We start from the raw sequence: 20,448 nt of genomic DNA on the forward strand, positions 1-20,448 counted from the left end.
AAGAATCAATAATTGAAAAGGACAGACCTAGCTGATTAAAATTATGAGGGAAGTACATATTGACTACTGACACGCAGGGCATTCATTCCATCCGAATGGGAAATGAGGTAAGTCTGTTTCTGTCCAATCCTCTACAGAAGGTGGCTGTGTGGCAGAGAGGGACCCGTAGTCTAACTGCTTCTTGGATTTCTCATTCCTATCAAACCAGCTTAAGAGAAAGACACATTTTTAGGTTCATTTCTTCAAATTCATATGAACTTGTAGCAAGTACACTGGAATGGCCTCAGCAATTTGACTTGTTCTGTTCTGTCACATCATGCCACGGGGAAGGCTATAATTACGATTTTACTTGAACCGTCGGGAAGCAATAGACTGCCACTGGGGGTACAAAGGTTCCTGTCTAGAAAGGCTTCATCACACTGGCATGTTTTGCAAACCCAGGGGAAGGGAAGGGGTAGCCGAGAGAGGCTTGAACTCTGTGAAACCAGCAAAGGAGGAGATACAGTGACTAAAACATCATAAGGTAGTCACTGCCCTCGAACAGCCTTATGCTCCGTCTTTGCAAGACTGATGGGAATCTAACAGATTTCAAATATAAATCGTCTACCTGAGTCACATAAAAAAGACTTTAGATGGGGTAATGATGAGTCTTGGGGTCGGGTATCAACTGGACTCCTGAGAAGAGGGAAGCTCAATAGAACTGCCTCCTTCAGTTTGATTGACAGGTTGAGGTGTGGGCAGGCCTTGGAGGCATCTTCTTAACTGCGAATTGGTGGGAACGGAGGATTCAGCCTACTGTGGGCGGAGCCACCCCCTAGGCAGGTAGGCCTGGACTACAAACAAAAGGTAGTTGAGCAAGCCAGTAAGCAGCTTTCCTGCTTCCCTTCCAGCCCTGGCATCCCTCCATGGTAGGGCATAACCTGTAGGCTTAATAAAACCTTTCAGTCCCCCAAATTGGATTTGGTCAATATTTTATTACAGAAATAAAAACTTAAGTAGGACAGCAAGCGGGACTGGAAAGCGCTGGGAAACACTGTCAGGAGTTTTAGATGAAATTCCAATAAACAACTGTTCGGCAAAACCCATTATAAAGATAGCTCCATTTCCTCTAAAATCTACAGTAAAGTGTGGTGTTGCTGAACTTTGTTAAATTTGTTAGAATACACTGAAAATAATTCTCTCAAGAAGTTCTACACAAAAACGTAAAGACAGGTCCACACTGGTTTTAACCCTGGCTGACAGGCTCATAGGACGGCTGTTGGGTAGAGGGGCTTGCACCCCTGGCTAGCCAGCTAGGGAAGATATTCTAGGCCTGGAAGTGACATTTGTGTGACGTGGTGGTGAGTTTTGATTGTCAGCCTGACACAATCTAGAAGCACCTGGCATAGGAGTCTCAGTGAGACTGTTTAGGTTAGGTGGGCCTGTGAGTGTGTCTGTGGGGAATTATCTCAGGTGGGCTTATTGAGCTGGGAAGGCTCTGCCTGCATGTGGGCAGCATCGTTCCATGGGCCAGGCCCTGGGCTGTGCAAGAGGTAGAGAAGATACACTGAGTATCAGCATGGCCACATTAAGTTATTCACCTCTGATCTGAACTGTGGATATAATGCGGTCAGGTGCTTCACCTGCCTGCCACCCTGACCAACCCAAAAGGAAAAACTTGGAATTGTACACCAGAGCTGCTGTTGCTTCTGTCTCAGTATTTTGTCACACCAACAGGAAAGGAAACTCTAAGATGTGTGTTTCCCCTCAGGTCCCATGGGAAGACCTCCGTTACCTCTTCGGGGAGATCATGTATGGGGGTCACATCACAGATGCCTGGGATCGCAAACTATGCCGGGTATATCTAGAAGAATTCATGAATCCGTCTCTGGTAAGACATTTTAAAACTTATTTCACTGAGAAAAAAAAATTCCGATAACAATTTTTCAGATTATGTTTTACTATGTATGTAATTCTTAAATGTTCCTAAGGATGCTGGCCTTTTTAATATTCCTTTTGGAATGTTCACATTCCTGTTCCTTTTGGAGGTTTGGGAAGTTGTTAAGTGTAGACTTACTGGATCTTCATAATATCCCTGTGAACTGGGCTGAGATGACACTGTTTCTCCATTGTACAGATGAACATACTGAGGCCCAGTGATTGGCCTGGATCTCTTAATGAGTGTGCCCACCAGCCCACCAGGGTATGAATTCTGTGATCTCACCCTAGGGCTTGTTTTATAATCTTTATTTTTGTTGTTGTTTTGCCTCCTGCATAAATCATACAATAGTCTAAATCCTTGTCAGTAACATTATTAGATTACTTAGCGTATGTTCAGAGAAACCATGGCATTGAAGTCTGTAAGGTGGCGGCTTGTTGGTTGACAGAATCCATGTAAACCTAGATTAGAACATCTCACTGGGGCACTGAGATGACTTAGTGTTAAAGGTGCCTGCTGCTAAACAAGACCAACCATGCTCAATCCCTGGATCACACATGTTGGAAGAAAAGAACCAACACCAACAAGTCATCTGGGCTTCTGCACACAAACATGCTCCATGTATGTGCATGAGGGCACACGCATACAGCACACACCACTAAGCAAATGTAAGAACATCTCATGTATTTCATAGCTATCTAGTTACAATTTTTCAATTTAAAATAAAATAATGCCTATTAATATAGTAACACAATGGGAATATCAACCACAGGTGACGTGATGAACTTACTTGGGTTTTTCTTCAAACAAGCTGTTAAAAAATAAATAAATAAAACAAGGTCTGGCGAGATGACTCAGGGATTAAGAGCATGGACTGTTCTTGACAAAGACCTGACTTCAGTTTCTAGTCAGGTGGCTCAGAGCAGATCTAAGTTCCAGTGGATCTGACACTCTTTCCTGGTCTCTTCAGATACCCAAGCTTATCTGGAAATTTCTCCACACAGAAACACACACATAATTAAAAATAATTTTTTTTAAAAAAAATGAAGTTATTAGCCTGGCAGTGGTGCTGCATGCCTTTAATCCCAGTACTCAGGAGGCAGAGGCAGGTGGATTTCTGTGAGTCTGAGGTCAGCCTGCACTACAGAGAGTTCCAGGACAGCCAGAACTACACAGAGAAACCCTGTCTTGAAAAACAAAACAAAACAAAAGAACAACAACAAAAAGAGGTTATTATTGCTAAAGGATTGTGGAGTTCCTGTTGTTGTTTCATGTCTGATAACAAAACAATATAGCAAGGCTTAAAAATAAAGAACAACTCAAGACTCCTTGCTGCTTCTGAGAGGAAGGGATAGGTTACCACTGGCAAAATCTTAAGACTGAACATCTTGTTTCACATAGAATTAACCCTGGGTCTGTGTCAAATGGTGCTAGCCCTGGCTGTGGTTTCTAGTGAACGTGCTTGGTTTTGTACTATAGAGCTGAGGCTGTAGCTCTGCTTTCCCGATGCTCGCTTGCTCTCAAATGCTATTCATGCTTGCTGTGACAAAAACTCACCACCAAGACAACATGTAAAAAAGAATATTCAACTGGGCTTACAGTTTCACAGGGTTTAGAGTCCATGATGGCAGAGCAAAGTCATTGCAGCAGGAATTGCCAAGAGCTCACACACGCTGATCCACAAGTAAGAAGCAGAGAGAACTAAATCAAAATGGCACTAGTCTTTTGAAACCCCAAAGCCTGCCCCGGTAACATACTTCCTCCAGCAAAGTACATACACACCTCCTAAGATTCTCCAAACAGCCACCAAGTGGAGATCAAGTATTCAAACATGGCCTATAGGGGCCATTCCCCTCCAAACCACAAGAGCCATCTTCTAGTCATTTCTTGAAACTTCAAAGATACTTGTGTTCATCGGCTTCCCATCATCGTGACATAAGATCTGAAACAAGCAACTTTATAGGAGACATGGCTTATTGGGGCCATGGTTAAAGAAGCTGTAATCCACATCTGAGTGGGCGGTGGCTCAGAAAACATGAATGTGGGAGCACATGGCTTAGGAGGTATGTCTGCTTTGTGGAAAATGAGGGGAACAAAGAAGAGGCCAGAGGTCCCAATGTCCCCTTAAGGATATTGATGACCTATCTCATTTCCTCCCACTGGACTCTAACCTCCCAAAATTCTACAACCTCCCAAGAGTGCCACAGACAAGTTACAAAGCCCTCATTCACAAGGGTCTTGGGATAATAATTCCAAGCCACGGCAACACCTATACCATCTAAATTCACCAAACATTGCCATAGATGCTAACTTGTTTTAGATCTGTGCTGGAAAGAACACACTGTTGTATGTGTGTTTGGTCCTGGTAATGAGTAAGCTTCTATTCACGGCTTTTCTAAACGCTTCTCAGAGAAGTCTTGTGCAGAGTTGATCACTAGATCTCTAGAGTCTCATCTATTTCGAGACCTTACATAACCATGTAACAGGAACAGTGTATTTGAGTCTAGTCCAACATTGTAATGGGCACTGTTTCTTACTTCTTTAAATAGCATTGACAACAACAAAAAAACTAGAGCTTTTCTGCTCCTTTATGTCCTTCTTGGATTCAAAGTCCCCCAGGCTTCCTCTCTCCTAATGAGCAGGATTTCATGTCAGAAAGATACTTTCAATTCAGCGACATCAGAAGTTGCTCTTAGAAGGGGGTCTGGGAGCAGGTTACCATGGAGACATGGAAGATAAACAGTGCTCCAGAGCCACCTTTACAGAGCCTTATTTCTCTGAAGAATGGTAGAAGGTAAAGGCTGAGTGGGAAGCTCAGGGGCAGCCCCTTCCCTGGCTCTGGCCTGTTGGCTAAGGGAGGAATTACTGGTCCAAGAAATAGTTCATTAATCTTCACAAGGCTGGACTCCCATTCAAATGATTGTAGATGAAACCTGAGGGGCATTGCTGGTGTGGGGAGACCTTTAGAAGTGTAGATGCACAGCCTTCCCTCCAGATCTGGTGAGATTCTTGGGGTGGAAACACCTTATTTATAATCTGCCATAGTCTCTGGGCAGTGCTACCATTATCTCAACAGGGAAATGAATGCACTTTCTGACTCCTGTCAAAGGCTACACATCCAATTATTTTGTTCTCATGCAAATGTTTCCTGCTCTAGCTGCTAATGTGATCTAATGCTTCAGAATCTGCAGGACATTTTTCTGACCCTTCTCACATCAGTTACTGCAAGTTAATAGTTCCTACTTTGGAACAGGATACAAACAAACAAACAAACAAACAAACAAAGCAGCCCATGAATGGACCAGGTTGAAAATCCTACTGTGAGCACTTGGGAGGCAGAGGCAGGTGGATTTCTGAGTTTGAGGCCAGCCTGGTCTACAGAGTGAGTTCCAAGACAGCCAAGGCTATACAGAGAAACCCTGTCTCAAAAAACCAAAAAAAAAAAAAAAAAAAAAAAAAATCCTACTGTGTTCAGACCTGGCCTTTCAGTGATATCTCAGTGTAAGAAGGATGAGCTTCCTGTTGGATAAATGTGCTGTCTAATGGGGAGGCACCTTTAAAGGGCTTGGAGTAACATTAAGCAAAAAAAATAATTTTCTTGTATAACAAGAACATTAGGCAGTGCCAAATAACGAATATGGCATACTATTTTTGGAAAAGGAGGCACCAGGTCACCTGAAAGTTATCATATAGTGCCAGCTATTTGGATGATACAGGTAATAATTAAGAATCCAGTCTTAAGGTATAAAGGCAAGCCCTAGGGGTCGGGGCGCAAATTCAAGCTCTTACATTTATTGTAGAGTCTGACTTATTACTGAGCTCCCCTGAGCAGGAGTTGTATCATCTATGAGGCAAGAATGGCCAATTCAAGAGTTTATTGTCAGGTTAAACACTGACATGATACCAGAACAATGTGCTTATAAATGAGAAATCTTTTTTATTATGAAGTATACAGTTTTGCAATATGTATTTCCTGCTTGGCTGTATACTACTCTTACGTAAAGTGTTTTGCTTTATCTTTATGTATATGGGTAATTTTTTTTCTACATTTATGTCTGTGTGCTACATGCATGCCACGCCTGTAAGGCCAGAAAAGGCTGTTGGATCCCCTGAGACTGGAGTTACAAAAAATTGTAATTTGCTATGTGGGTGCTGGAATCAAACCCAGGGCCTCTGGAAGAGTAGCCAGCACTGTTTCCCCACTGAGCCATGTCCCAAACTCCTACGCACACTTTCTACTGAGAGAGAAAGAACACTTGTTAGGAACCAAAGGCCACAGCAGGGACAGTCAGTGACGTCCAGGTGATGTGGGTCATCTCTTTCCACAACAGTCCTGAAGAACAGGTATGACCACCTCATGTGGGCAAAAGAGAGATAGTCACAAGAGATTTAAAATAAAAAAAATTTAAAACCTGGCAGACAAGGAGTGGAACTGGGGTTGAAAAGGCCGGCCCTGTTCTGCTGCACACTGTGTCGGAGAGAGCACTGCTCCATTTGTAGTTGGTGCAGAGGTCTCCTTAAGTGAGGTGGTGTGCCTGCACTTGGTTTTATGTGTTCTGTGAATGAGGGATGATCCAGGAGACCAGAGTTTCTGTCCTGTTACTCACTTCCCTTCCAGCTTCATGCAGGACACCCCCGTGCCTTGGGTTAGTTGTCAGACACATCATGGAGAAAATTACAGGTGTGATTTTCAGCTCTAAATAGAACCTGACCATGGCCTTCACATCTGAGTAATTTCTGAGACTCCCAACAACACTCAGCCATTGAGTTTTGGACCCAAAAGGCCATGTGGCAATGTGTTTGTTTAGACTTGCACTGGATTAGGGACCCCTCACCTTTACTAAGACTGTTTAGAGAAGCAGGTAAATGGTTGGGTTTTTCCTGAATTCCAGGAAACACAATATGAAAACAAAGGACAATAGCCCCATTGAGTCAGCACGGTTACTGATTTTTCCAGCTCCCAATACCTGTGCACGTTAATGTCTGATCTGATTCCTGCAAAGGTGAACCCAGATCCTTGGTGACAGTCTCATGATGTGGGGGGTGTGATATGTCTATGTATGATTCCATTGATTTTTAAAATTTTAGTGAGATACAATTTTCCAACTTCTGGTTTAGCCTATCATCATACCGTTTCTGTGCAAGTCTGCGTTCAGATTTTGCACTGTTAGTAACTAGTTATTGCTTGTAGAAACTATAAAACTCTCTCCACCAGTGTGTAAATGTTCTGTTTTCTTTACATCTTTACTAACGCTGCTACAATCCACATTCTTTTTGGTTTTTTGAGACAGGGTTTCTCTGTGTAGTCCTGGCTGTCCTGGAAGTCACACTGTAGACCAGGCTGGCCTCGAACTCAGAAATCCACCTGCCTCTGCCTCCCAAGTGCTCGGATTAAAGGCGTGCGCCACCCCTGCCCGGCCTACAATCCACATTCTTTACTCTTTTGTTTTGATGGCATAAAACCCTGTCATATTCCCAGAGATACTAAGCATCTTGTCAAGAGTTCATTAGTCATTTTTTTTTTAATTTTCTTAGGAGAAATGTTTGTTGAGAATGGGTTAATTTCTTGAGAATTTAGAATATCTTATCAAATAGCCCTCCAGTTGAAGAAAAAAAAAAAAAAAGCCCCCATTGTGGAGAACTACAGTTAGGGCCCCATCAGCAGAAAGCAGGTTTTTCAATAGCCCTTCAGTGGAAAGATTGAATCTGAATCAGGAAACTGTCCTGAGCACTTGTCCTTCCATGGATCTGAACAGCAGTAACACAGACTTTGCCCTGTTTTGCCCAAGGTCCTGGGGAGGGAGCACTGATCTCACTCAGTATAATATGACCTATAAAATGGAAGTCATCCCAACCTTGTGTTTGTAAAGTTTCTGTATCTCATGATTTGGAGTAGCATTGTGTGAAGAATATTACACCAAGTACATTGGCTTTTCACTGCTGTAACAAAAGAGCTTTAACAGGAGGAAGTAAGACTCAAAGAGTCTGGGATGTGTCAGTCCATGGTGAACTGGTTCCACCAGGAGGAAAGCTATGGCAGAGGAAAGCAGAGACAGAGGACCTAGGGACACACTCTTCAAAGAAACACCTGCAAGTGACCTACTTCCTTCAATTAATCCACACATCCTAGAGTTTCTGGAACTTTCTAAAATAGTGCCATCATCTGAGGATGAAGCCATTTAATATATGAACATGGGGGACATCTTATAACACCAGGGAATTGTATACTACCATTATTAAAATGAGTTCTAAATTAAGTTTGAATTCAAAACATCTACTCAGTCAAATTAATGACCAGATACCTTGATTTCTTCTCTGAGGGATAGGGATGTTTTGAGAATCAGAAGTTGGAACATGAAGCATTTGCTAATAGGCCGTGATAATGCAGCCCTGTTTACTTATTCACAATATGTGTCTATGTCACACTACCCCAAACACATTGTAAGTTACTGTCCCACGGGGGCATTTCGGAGTCTGGTATCTACCTAGCATCACTGTGGGACATTTTTGCTAGTGTTCTGTGTTCAGGAAGTGAAGTTGTCTACCTCACTCTGGAATAACTTACATTTCTTTATGGTTAAAGACTGAGGATGAACTCATGCTGGCACCCGGATTTGCAGCCCCTCCCTACTCAGATTATTCTGGTTACCACCAGTACATAGAGGACATGTTGCCTCCAGAAAGCCCGGCACTGTATGGTCTCCACCCCAATGCTGAAATAGAGTTGCTAACAGTGACATCCAACACTCTCTTCAGAACTCTGCTAGAGATGCAACCCAGGAATGCAGTTAGCAAGGAGGAACTGGGGCAGTCTACAGAAGACAAGGTAAGGAGGCCTCTCTCGTTCACTTCTTTAAAGTGAAGTACACTGGTCTCAGTTATTAGTCTATGTTAAGTTTACCTGTGCCAACAGACAGATAGCTGCCACCCAGATAAAGGTATAAAACATTTCCAACTGCCCAGGATACTCATACTCTTTGTGAGGGTGCTTCTTCCTCCCCAAAGGTAACTGATATCCTGACCTCCATATTCACATATTGGATGGGTTATTGCCAGGCTCCTGACTCCACAGTAAATTTGTGAGATTCGCCTGTTTGTTCAGATACCAATGGATCATTCTTGTTTTCTGCTCTATCACAACTGTGTGTGGGTATCTTAAGTGGCTTTTGGGTTTGTTTTACTGTTATTAATGTCACAAGCATGATCCCACATAATCCTGTCAAAAGACAAACACTGACTTCCAAAGCAGTTGGTAATCTGACATTCCCTATGCTCAAAAATGAGGCTGCCAGATCATAGGTATGAGTCTCCAGATACAATGCCTCCTTTAGAGTCTGTAAAGGATGAGTGGTCTCTGAGTGCTTCTGTCTCTGAGTACTTCTAACTTTGTGTTTCTTGCCTGGTTTATGAGCCTCTTTTCACATGCAGATGGCCTCTGGATAGAGATACACACACACACACACACACACACACACACACACACACACACGAGGTAATTTTTATTTGCTCTACTTTCCTCTCTCCTTTTCTTATAGACTTGTGCCAACTCTATTTTCTTCATGCATATTCTCTGTCAGATGTATGAACTGGATTATAGACATAGTCTCCAAATCCACAGCTGGCCCTTCACCATGGGGGGAGGGGCACCCAGGGTAGAGCAGGCCATGTTTAGGGGTGAGTATGTGAAAGCTAGACATTAGGTGCTCTGCTCTATACCTCTCCACCTTATTCCTTTGAGATGGGGCCTCACTGTCCTGGAGCCTGGCTGGCAGCTGGCAAATCCAAGTGATTCTCCTGCCTCTGCCTTCTACAGTGCTGAGGTTATAAACACCCAGCTTTTTATGTGGGTATAAAGATCTGAATTCAGGACACCTGTCTGTGCAGGACGTATTCTTATTCCCGGCTACACTCCAGCCCCAGCCCTTCACTTTTGCTGTATTTCTTGCTGTTATTTTGTTATTTTCCCTTTCATATATGCCTTTGAAGATTTTTTATGTATTCCATTATATAGAATGATGGAAATGGAAAACGGCTTTCTTACATTAAAACCTTGTTTCTCGTTGCTTTAAACCCAGAAGAGACCACCCTGCCAAAAAAAAAAAAAAAAAATTAGCTGTTATTCTTCTCAAAATTATTAATCAAGGTTCGACTGCCTAAGACTCTTATCAGCATGTGACATGACATGTCGTGACATGACATAAGTGACATGACACTTATCAGCATGAATTCTAATTATGGTGAAGTCCCAGAATATGGCCATATAATTTTGAATTAAGGTCATTCATTTCCTACTTATAACTTCAAAGAAACTGTACATGTTATTGTATCCTGTATACAAACATCTTTTCTACAAGAATACATCTCTAGCAAGATGAACAAAGAAACATCTTTCCCTTTGGGAAGACGTACAACATTCATAGGAGCAGAGGGGTGGATGATAGATAACCCAACTCGGAGTTTTATATTTCCAATCTTTCCAGGAGGAAAGCCAGTCACAAAACCAGAAAATGCAGTACACATAAAGCAGGGTCTCTCAGTACCCACCCAGGCCAGAAGCTCAGAGCCAAGGCCAGTTATTAGGTACCCGACACTAAAGATCATACTTTTCCCTGGGCTATTCAATACACCAGGGTTTGGAGAGGTATTAGGATCTATTGCAGAGATAAGCTGAGGTGACTTGTCAAGACTCAACAGGTAGAGAGGGGTCAAGAAAGAACTTGAAACCTGGCTGAGTCTAACGCCATACCGCTAACTACAAGGCTGTTTGCGTACTGCCTATCCTGAGTGTGACAGCAATTCCTGAGCATGATGTTGGGACCACTGAGAATCATAGGAGAAATGAAGGGAAATGGAAAGCTGCCTGGGGATAAAGGTCCTTCCCCCTACCCCCCCTTTTTACTTTCTCTTTTTGGCTTTTGGAGGCAGGGTCTCACTGCATATCTCAGGCTGGACTTGAACTCATGATGCTTCTTTCTCAGTCTCATGAAGGTTAGAATCATAGTAATCAGTGAAACTCCTGATAGACACAAAAGTCATGTTCTACTCTCTCCTCTTTACCTTTGCAAACAAACATCATTTAGTTGGTAATTCTTCTACTCCTTGAAACTGTCCACAGCAGGATCTAGCAGAGGGAGGTGCCTTGTACTGACAGAGCAGCTCCGAGCAGCTAACAATGGACCAGAGGTTGTAGACATCTTTGGAAGTTGTGTAGTCTATTCTGAGACTTAAAAAAGTATGATGGTTAGTCACTGTGTTAGTTAGGGTTTTATTGCTATGAAGGAGACATCACGACCATGGCAATTTTTACAAAGGAAAGCATTTAACCGGGGCTGGCTTCCATCTCAGAGGTTAAGTCCGTTATTGTCATGGTGGAGAACGTGGTTGTACACAGACAGACATGGTGTTGGAAAAGGACCTCAGAGTTTTGTAACTAGATCGCAGGTAGCAGGAAGAGAATAGACTCTGGGCCTCACTTGAGCACTTGAAACCTCAAAGGCCACCCCAGTGACACACTTCCTCCTACAAGGCCACATCTCCTAGCAGTGAAACTCCCTATGAGTCTATGGGGGCCATTTTCATTCAAACCACTACAGTCATCTGGAACAACAACAACAACAACAAAATGAAATAAAGTCTCTTGTGTATTTTAACATTTTTAAGGTTAAGAATATCTTGGACGACATTTTGGAGAGACTTCCAGAAGAGTTCAACATGGCGGAGATAATGCAAAAGAACCCAAACAGAAGCCCGTATGTTCTCGTCTGCTTTCAAGAGTGTGAGAGGATGAACATTCTCATCCAGGAAATCCGTGTGTCGCTTCAACACTTAGACCTTGGTTTGAAGGTAGACTTACAAGTGGGACAAGTGGGGGCCTCACCATACTGGAAGGTACTCACCATGGCCTTTTTCTCTGTTCAAGGGAGAGCTAACATTATCTCCTGATGTGGAAACCCAGATGTCCGCCCTGAGTTATGACCGGGTCCCAGACACGTGGAACAGACTGGCTTATCCATCTACTTATGGCCTGGCCCAGTGGTAAGTAACTGTCTCTACTGCCACCAGCAACCGTAAACATCAACACAGGGTCAGCCTTTCCTATTCTTCCTACAAGAACCCCTGCTCCATGACTATCATCTTGTAGACTCTACTAATTTCACTTGAGTTCCTCTGATATTTAGCTCAGTTAGTTCACATAGAACAGATCAAGATTCAAATCCATTCTCATTTATTCTTTGACAAAATACCTGATCTTCCTGCATTCATTTTTTTTCCATCTGAAAAAACTGTAAGCAAATTTTCCTCACTGATTTAAGGTTCTAAAAGCTACTTGAGTTTGTGTGTTGGCCTTTTCTTCTCTTTACTTTCCAAACTAGTAATTACTAATGTACTCACAGACGACTTTAGACAGCCAGAAGCAGAAACAGAGATTGCTGAAGGCTGGTGCTTTATCCCCAGCTGTCCTGTGGCCTTGGTAGACAATTCAGAAAGCATCACATGACTGTCTGTCTACTCCTTTTGCATGCCCAAGTTCCTTGTCCTCTATTTTTTTTTTCCTGAATCTAAATCAATCTGGAAGGTGCCATTAGAATTCCAAATGACAGCTTGTTAGGACCCTGCCTGTCTTGGTTTATTTTCCTGTTGTTCCTAGGAAAGGTTCTAGGCACCATCCATCATTTGAAGGGAGCCTCAGTGACAGAAGCTTGAGGTAGCTGGTAACATCCAAGAGTCAAGAGAAAGAGCAAGGGGTGCCAGTGCCATTTATACAGTCGAGGATTCCAACTCAGGGAATGACGTCACCCATATTTACAGTACATTTTCCCACATCAATTAACCTAATGCAAATAATCCCTTGACAGGAATTTCTAAAGGCTAAATCAATGCAGAGGTGTGCCTGCGGGCTTGTCTCTTGCTCGATCCCAGACTCTGTTGACAGTTAACTCTATTAAAGTCTCCTGACCAACCAAGAGTTGGCCACAGGGGATGAGTGCTGCTCTGGTTTGCTTTCTGCTGCTGTGATCAAATACTAACCAAAAGCAACTGGGAAGAAAGGTTTATTCACCTCAGCTCACAGCTCTAGAGAGCAGTTATCAATGAGCAGTGTCTCAGCAGATCTGGTGGCAAGAACTGAAGCAGAGACCATGGAACATCACTGCTTACTAGCTCACTCCCTTCACTCAGCCAAGTAGTTTACACAGCTCAGGCCTACTCACTAGGGAGCACAGGAGTCTCCCCCTGGTGCAGACCCTTCTCTGTTAATGAGCAATTAAGACAGTGCCCAGCAGACATGTCCACAGGCCGGTGTGACCTAGACAAGTCCTCATTTCCCTCCTCCCAACTGTAGGTTGTATCCCTAGTGACACAGAGCTGAGCACGGGGCAGTACAGTTGGGTGACTTCCAAAGGACAGCAAATAACTACCCAGGAGAGTGAGCACAGACTCAGTAGTCTTAAAAATATGCAAGAGTTGGTTCTACTTGCTCAGAAATGGAGGATTTGTATTTAGTTATGTTTTATAATGAATAAGGTTGGGCCTTTTCCCATCAGCTTACTTTGTGCCAGCTAATTTCAGTCATTTCTTTTTAGGTTCTTTGTTTCTGAACTTTTCTAACTTGTTGGTTTAGTTTTCTTTATTATTCATTTCTCTGTGTGCTGTTCCTATTTAGAGAGGGTCCTTTACAATGTAATTAAGACACTAAACCTTCCAAACACAACGTAAGTCAATAATTTCCAGAGACCTCTCAACCTACCTCTGAGGATGAGCTGCCTTCTAGATGCATCTTTTTGTTCTGCTCAACAATCTGTTTGCTCAGAATTGCGTTTCCCATCTTGCTCTAAAATTTTCTTCTTCACATAATGTAAACAGAGATTAGGGCGTGAGAGACAGCTCAGAGGACATGGGTTCAATTCCCAGCACCTACCTGGCAGATCACAATTATCTGTAACACCAGGATGCAACACCTTCACAGAGGTACATGCCGGCAAAACATCAATGCACATAAAATAAAAATGAAAACACATAAATTATATACATACATGTATGTATACATACACACAGAGACACACACAAAGAGGGCATCAGCGTCTTTGGAATTAGACATCAGCTAGTTACAGACAAGGTTATAAACCGGCACACAGATGCTAGGAATTGAATCTAAGTCCTCAGAAAGAGTAGCCAAGTGCTTTTACTTACCGAGCCATCTCTTCAGGAACTCCCGCCATGGCATCTTAACATTTCTTTTTGCTCTAACACCCATTTCCAACCAAACGTCACTAGAGGTTTGGGGGGGAGGGTGTAAATGTTTTTACTGGAAGACTTTATCTCCCCCTTTCAAGTAATTAGTCTGTGTGGAACAAACACTTGTCTCCTAGTCTTTATTATGGCTATACCTTCCCTAGCAACTCTGGTATTTTAATAGCGATGTGCACACACGCACTCACCCACGCACAGACCCACGGACCCACTGCATGCATCCACCCATGCACACACCCACCCACGCACGCATTCCAAAGCATTCCTACTGCATCTTACAGAATGGCAGTATTTGCTAACCATGTTCAAAAGGCTTTTGTATACCATCTAAATAAGAGCTGTGTCAAGAGCCACGGGGCTGTTGCCGATGGTCTTCTGTTCTTAATGCTGACAGGAATAAGAGGTACAGGTATAACCAGTCCTGTGAAGGGGCACCACCATGTGAGCCATCAGAGGTGGCTCTTTTCCCTACCCTGGTGCACTCCACAAGCCCTAAAACTAGCCCTACCCCATCTTCCTGGAAGCCCCACCCCATCTTCCTGGAAGAGGTCTACTTTACTAAAACGTCAGTTCATTTCTTTCTACCTCCCACTGAACAGGTTTAACGACCTCCTCTTACGCTGCCGGGAACTGGATACTTGGACTCAAGACCTCAGTCTCCCAGCTGTTGTGTGGCTTTCTGGGTTCTTCAATCCTCAGTCTTTCTTAACAGGTATGGCTGGAGGCAAAGCAGCCACTGCTGACGGGGCCACACTCTTGGCAGAAGTCCTGCCTGGCTTTACCTGTGACAACTTCCTGCCCTTCTCCGCCAGTGATTCAAACAATCATTTCAAAGCAGGGGTAGCAATGGGGGTTCTATAGTTAGGAAGGTGAGGGCCCTGGCATAGCTGCAGTAGTGTGGTATGTCCTAGGGAAAGCTACTGTCTGTGGCTGTCACACTGAAGGCACACAAACAACTTGAAAGCAAACAGCAGTTGCTACTCTGGTATATCCTCATTTGTGACCACGGAGGGCAAATTGGTCCTGCAAGCCTGTTTGTCCAGACTAGCTCTAACCTACAATACCCCATGGGATACTGTGGGCTATCAGGACCCTATAAACAGGTGGGGTTTTTTTGTTTGTTTGTTTTTTTATCTTTTTCAATTCCTCTTTCTTTTCCTTCCAAAGCAATCATGCAGACCATGGCTCGAAGGAACGAGTGGCCACTGGACAGAATGTGTTTGACTATAGATGTTACTAAAAAAACAAAAGAAGATTATGGCCACCCACCAAGAGAAGGTGCATACCTTCATGGGCTCCACCTGGAAGGTGAGTTCCTTCAAGAATGCATATGGAACTGCATTAGGTACAAGCTAGTCCCTGTCCTTCAACATCTACCGAGATGATCACCTTGTGCTGAGTATTTATTTCTTCCTCCTCCCCTCAGACAATTTAAATATCCAAGTGTGTGTGTAATGTGAGCAAAACTGTGTGGCACTTGGGGTGATGGCTGTCACTTTAAACTATACATACATTGTCAGCTGGCGCTAAACCTTCAAGAACAAGTCCTGCACGTAATTCACAGTATTCTGCTTTTCACTTCTGTCTTAGTATTTTACTACTGTGAACAGACACCGTGACCAAGGCAACATTATAAGGACAACATTTAGCTGGGGCTGACTTACAGGTTCAGGGGTTCAGTCCATTATCATCAAGCAGGGAACATGGCGGCATCCAGACAGGCGTGGTGCAGGAGGAGCTAAGAGTTCTACATCTTCATCTGAAGGCTGATAGCAGAATACTGACTTCCAGGCAGCTAGGAATAGGGTATTAAAGCCCACACCTCCAAATAGTGCCACTCCCTGGGCCAAGCATATACAAACCATCACAACTACCATCAATTCAAGATCTGTCCTCTGCTTTTAAGCTTTTATTGTGCATAGAGGTCAAAGAACAGCTTTCAAGAGCTAGCTCTTTCTTTCCATCTTGTTTTCAAAGCTGCTATTTTCTCCAAACCACATACACCAGGCTAGCCCTCAAGATTGGCTTTCCTAGAGTACAGGCACTACACACGTATTTACACATTTAGCTGATACAGACTCAGGTGATCAAACTCAGGTAGTCAGGTTGCCAAAACCTTTTTCCCACTCAGCCTTCTTGGCAGCTGCTGACCTCTACTTTCTAAAAGCTCTCAAAACCTTTTTCCCACTCAGCCTTCTTGGCAGCTGCTGACCTCTACTTTCTAAAAGCTCTCAGTAAATCTACTCTAATACTCTGCTCCTGGGTGTCTCCAAGCCCCAAGATACCGCCGATGCTGTATGTCTCCTCTATCTGGGCATTTATGCTGTAGGCCACCTCACCTGCAGGAGCACACTCACACTGAAGCAAACGTAGCAGTTCAGGTATTTCAAGGCCAGGTAGGGAATGACATGAACTTGTTCCAAGCTTAAGTGCAATGGGAAAGAATTTAAGTTGTGTGTTTCTTCCACGGGTTTGAATTTGTCCGGAATTTGATCTTACAAAGCAGTTAACCCATTAAACATCTCAAACCACACAAGGATGCCACAGGAGGGCGACAATGTTGTAAAAGTGGAACATTTATTGCATGGAACAATTAGAGATTCAGTACCAGCGTGCTAGTCACACAACTGTTGTCTCCGCCACAGGTGCCAGGTGGGACATCCAGTCAGGAGCCCTTGTTGATGCCCGCCTTAAGGAGTTAACATCCACGATGCCCGTCATCTTTGCCAAAGCTATACCCGTGGACAGACAAGAGATTAAGCACGCCTATGAGTGCCCCGTTTACAAAACCAAAGCGAGAGGCCCCACCTACGTATGGACATTCAGGCTACGGAGTAAAGACAGGATAGCTAAGTGGGTGCTGGCAGGCGTGGCTCTACTGCTAGAAGCATAAGCAACCTTGGTACTACAACTCACATTCCTCTGGCTTCAGCCAGATACAGCCAGTATGTTTTAGTAACAGGGGTATACGTTCTTTTGTTAGAGAATTATTCTTTGAGGAGGGAGAATAATCAGTACACAAGGACCAAACACTAAATGTCTATAAGGGATGAATATTTATCAATTTTAGCTTCCCCTAACTCCCATTTAAAACATCATGGCTTATCTCGTATCCGTAAGTCTCGGAAACAACTCGGTGAGGGTTCTATAAAAAAGCAAAACCTCTAAAACAATTTAAAAAAAAAAAAAAACCATAGAAGCAGCAGCAGGCTCCAGGCAGGTCCTGAAGGAAGAGGCAAGCACACTGAGGCCTCAAGTGTCTGTTTCTGTTGTCTCTTAATAAAAAAAAAGGACACCTTACTCACAGTGTGTGGTTAATTGCACTTGGTAGTTTAGAGTAACATTCTTCAATATAGATTTCTAATGACCCAGAACTCAACATCCAGAGCAGGATAAACTATCAGGTTTGAGCTATGGTCACTCAGGAGGCAAAGCAACAGCCTCTGTAGGGAGGGAGCTGACCATCAAAGGCAAGAGCTGTTGGACAAGGTCTTCTGTGTAACTTACCTGAGCTTTAGCTCTGCCCCATTCAAACTGTGCTTTAAAATCTTCAGCAGACACTTGTAACAATACAGGTCTGTGCAGGTACGTATACAGATTTCTCTGCTTTACTATTTTTTCCTGAGAAATCTTTTTTTTTAAGCATATAAACATTAAAAAAAAAAAACAACAATAGTAGTAGAACCAGTAAATTCTAGAAAACAAGCGTCTAAGGCTGGCACAAAGAGCAGATCCGTCTTGTGGGACTCGGCCTGGTGAGTTCAAGCAATTCCCCCTCCTCTGGACTCTCTTCTACAGCTGCTTTTGCAAGCTAAAAGACAGATGGAGAAGTGTCAGTAAGGAGCTGACCAGACGCAAGCAATGGAAATAGCACTCTAGGCTAAGGTGGTTCCAGAACACCCAGGGTACACACTCAGACGTGCCTCCACGTGCCCTGAGTACAGACTGCCAAGCGTGTCTCTACATACTTCCACACTTCAGAGTTCCTTACACAACCTTGACAGTTGGGAACTGAGGCCCACCTTGCCCAGTGCACACTGTTTAACTCTCTGCTCTTTAGACTGCAGAGGCCGACGTTTTGTTTTGGATTGTTCACAAGACAATTCTTTTGCTCCACAAGTGGAAGTGTTGGTTTGAGCCATTGTGGAGCTGAGTACTCTATAACAGAGGTAGGAATTCTCTCGGCCCTGGCCTCTTCAGGACCAATGGACACAGGACGGAAGGGGCTCTGAAGTAAGCTGAAAACCATGGCCTATAGGCTCTCCCACACATCACTGCTACACTCACCTCTCCAGGTACTCCTTGACATTATCATAACCGTAGAACTTGGCCAGGTGAATGAGAATCCCAGTGGCACAGCGGCCGTCTCGCCTCCGACAGTAACTGCAATTGCAGATCCCACGGCAGGGAGGGCATGTCCACTTCTAGGGGGCAGAGGGGAGATTGTTCCTTTTATCCACATTCTACACAGGAGAGTTAGGTTCGAGCCTCTGCTCTAGCCACTAACTGCACAGTATCCTTCAGTCAGAGTGTATGAGGGACTGACTAGCCAATGCCTCTCCGTTCAGCTTCACAGGGACCCAGCAAAAAATCCAGACATGTCTGTTCTAGACATGACCAGGTATCACTGAGGTGGAACTATTAAAAAAAGAAAAATCAAAGTGGCTTCTAAATTCAGGACCCTATATGATTCACAGGTTATGCATGCATTACTGGTTTTGATTTTAGGAGTACAGGTTTGGCACAAGATCAAGGTAAGAAGAATTCCAGCTCTCCTGATATGTAACTTTAATGTTAAATCACATAGTCAAAACAGTATGTCTAGAAACTGGGGATTGTGTGTATGTGTGTTTACATATAGGTATGTATGTATATATATGTATATACCTATATGTGTATGTGTGTATATACACACACATACATATACACACATTCTGACTGCTGCAGAAGAGGTCATATAAGTTGGACACAGACCCTGAAGTGTCAATGCTCAGGTTCAAGGCAGTACTAATAGGCCTTGATAGTTTGGAAATGACATTTCACTTCTCATAGGGATCTGAAGCACAAACAGGCAACGTACACACCTCAAAGGGGAAAATGGGAATGGGGAAAGGAGCCCAGTTGGTACGGCGACGCTGAGTCCACCCAGAGTCCACATGCAAACATCTAGGGACGCTGTGTGCCCTGGGCAGAGAGAGGTGAGAGGATCCTTGGGGTTTACCAGACAGTCTAGCCTGACTCTTGATAGTAACAGCTGGAGTTGCCCTCTGCACACAAATGCAGGCACATGCAGTGCCACATGCCCTTCTTTGTTATAAAATGTCTTGGTGGTAACAGCGTTAGCAGGTATGAGACACAGCATGGTCCTGGGGCAGCAGGAAGCACGGAACTGTGACTTACCCCTGGAAAGGCCAAGACAGATGACATGAAATCACCGCTAGAGGAAAGGAACAGGGTCCTACTGAAATAAACCCTGGCTTGGCCTTTGGAAACCCATACAGAACCTCTTCACCCCAAGCTGTCAGTCACCTGGTCCTCCTTCATCGCCCCCATTGTCTTAAGATGTAGAAGGGGAGAGCAGAGTGAATCAGAAGAGCACTGTAGCTCCCCCGGACCCCCGCCCTGGCTTGCACCTTCATCCAAACATTCATAACAAACGCACGCACACTCTGATCTTACCGGATCCAACAATGCTGTCCGTACATCCTCTCCATATCGATTCCGCAGGCACGGCCCACAGAACTGTCCCCGCACACCCCCACAGCTCTGGTTCCGACAGACCGTCTTGGTATCGATGGTCTTCTGCCGGCACTGATGGCATGTGTTACCCTGTGGAAAAGCAGAAGAGGTGGAGGTGACATTTATGGGGACAGAGTACAGGAGTATGGCCTTGCCCAGAATCCAGCAGGATTGTTATGAGGGACAAACCATGTGGGCAGACCTTTACTTAACTTTAACACTTCAATTCTAAGGCCAGAGAAGCACCTTGAGGCTAAGCAAGGGACACAGAAGGAATCAACAATCGGGAACAGAAGGAGACCAGAAAAAAATGAGGAAGGGATGGTAAAACCCCTAAGAAGAGACAGGTAACTTAAGTGGCAGTGAGCTCCAGGTAGCATGAACTTGGTTCTGATCTACTGCTGGAGACCTGGAAACCCTCCATGTAAAATATTGTTTTGAAAGGTTGGCAATTTAATTGTCTCTTTACTATTTACTATTTTAAGTAGTATTAAACAAAACATATAGAAAATGCAAAGCCTCTCTGCAGGTCATCATTTAGA

At 43.9% G+C, this 20,448-nt stretch overlaps 2 protein-coding genes across 13 annotated transcripts in view; one reads left to right on the plus strand and one right to left on the minus strand.

Moving 5' to 3' along the window:
* Window positions 1-17,837, plus strand: part of Dnah11 (dynein axonemal heavy chain 11) — a 290,461-nt gene extending 272,624 nt beyond the window's left edge. For 8 of the 10 annotated variants that reach the window (XM_076920922.1, XM_076920924.1, XM_076920923.1 and 5 more), the window contains 7 exons: window positions 1,751-1,870; window positions 8,502-8,744; window positions 11,579-11,761; window positions 11,838-11,953; window positions 14,767-14,879; window positions 15,335-15,475; window positions 16,813-17,837. In XM_076920922.1, the coding sequence (XP_076777037.1) occupies window positions 1,751-1,870; window positions 8,502-8,744; window positions 11,579-11,761; window positions 11,838-11,953; window positions 14,767-14,879; window positions 15,335-15,475; window positions 16,813-17,060 (1,164 nt within the window). In that variant the 3' untranslated portion in view covers window positions 17,061-17,837. Of the gene's footprint in view, window positions 1-1,750; window positions 1,871-8,501; window positions 8,745-11,578; window positions 11,762-11,837; window positions 11,954-14,766; window positions 14,880-15,334; window positions 15,476-16,812 lie in introns of those variants that run through there. The other 2 variants (XM_076920925.1, XM_076920926.1) reach the window with 1 other exon arrangement.
* Cdca7l (cell division cycle associated 7 like) overlaps window positions 16,726-20,448 on the minus strand; it is a 47,395-nt gene continuing 43,672 nt past the window's right edge. For all 3 annotated transcript variants that reach the window (XM_076920932.1, XM_076920934.1, XM_076920933.1), the window contains 3 exons: window positions 19,847-19,996; window positions 18,455-18,591; window positions 16,726-17,978 (listed from right to left, as the gene is read on the minus strand). In XM_076920932.1, the coding sequence (XP_076777047.1) occupies window positions 17,960-17,978; window positions 18,455-18,591; window positions 19,847-19,996 (306 nt within the window). In that variant the 3' untranslated portion in view covers window positions 16,726-17,959. The remainder of the gene's footprint in view (window positions 17,979-18,454; window positions 18,592-19,846; window positions 19,997-20,448) is intronic.

This window comes from Arvicanthis niloticus, chromosome 23, assembly GCF_011762505.2.
Source record: "Arvicanthis niloticus isolate mArvNil1 chromosome 23, mArvNil1.pat.X, whole genome shotgun sequence".
Classification (NCBI taxonomy): domain Eukaryota; kingdom Metazoa; phylum Chordata; class Mammalia; order Rodentia; family Muridae; genus Arvicanthis; species Arvicanthis niloticus.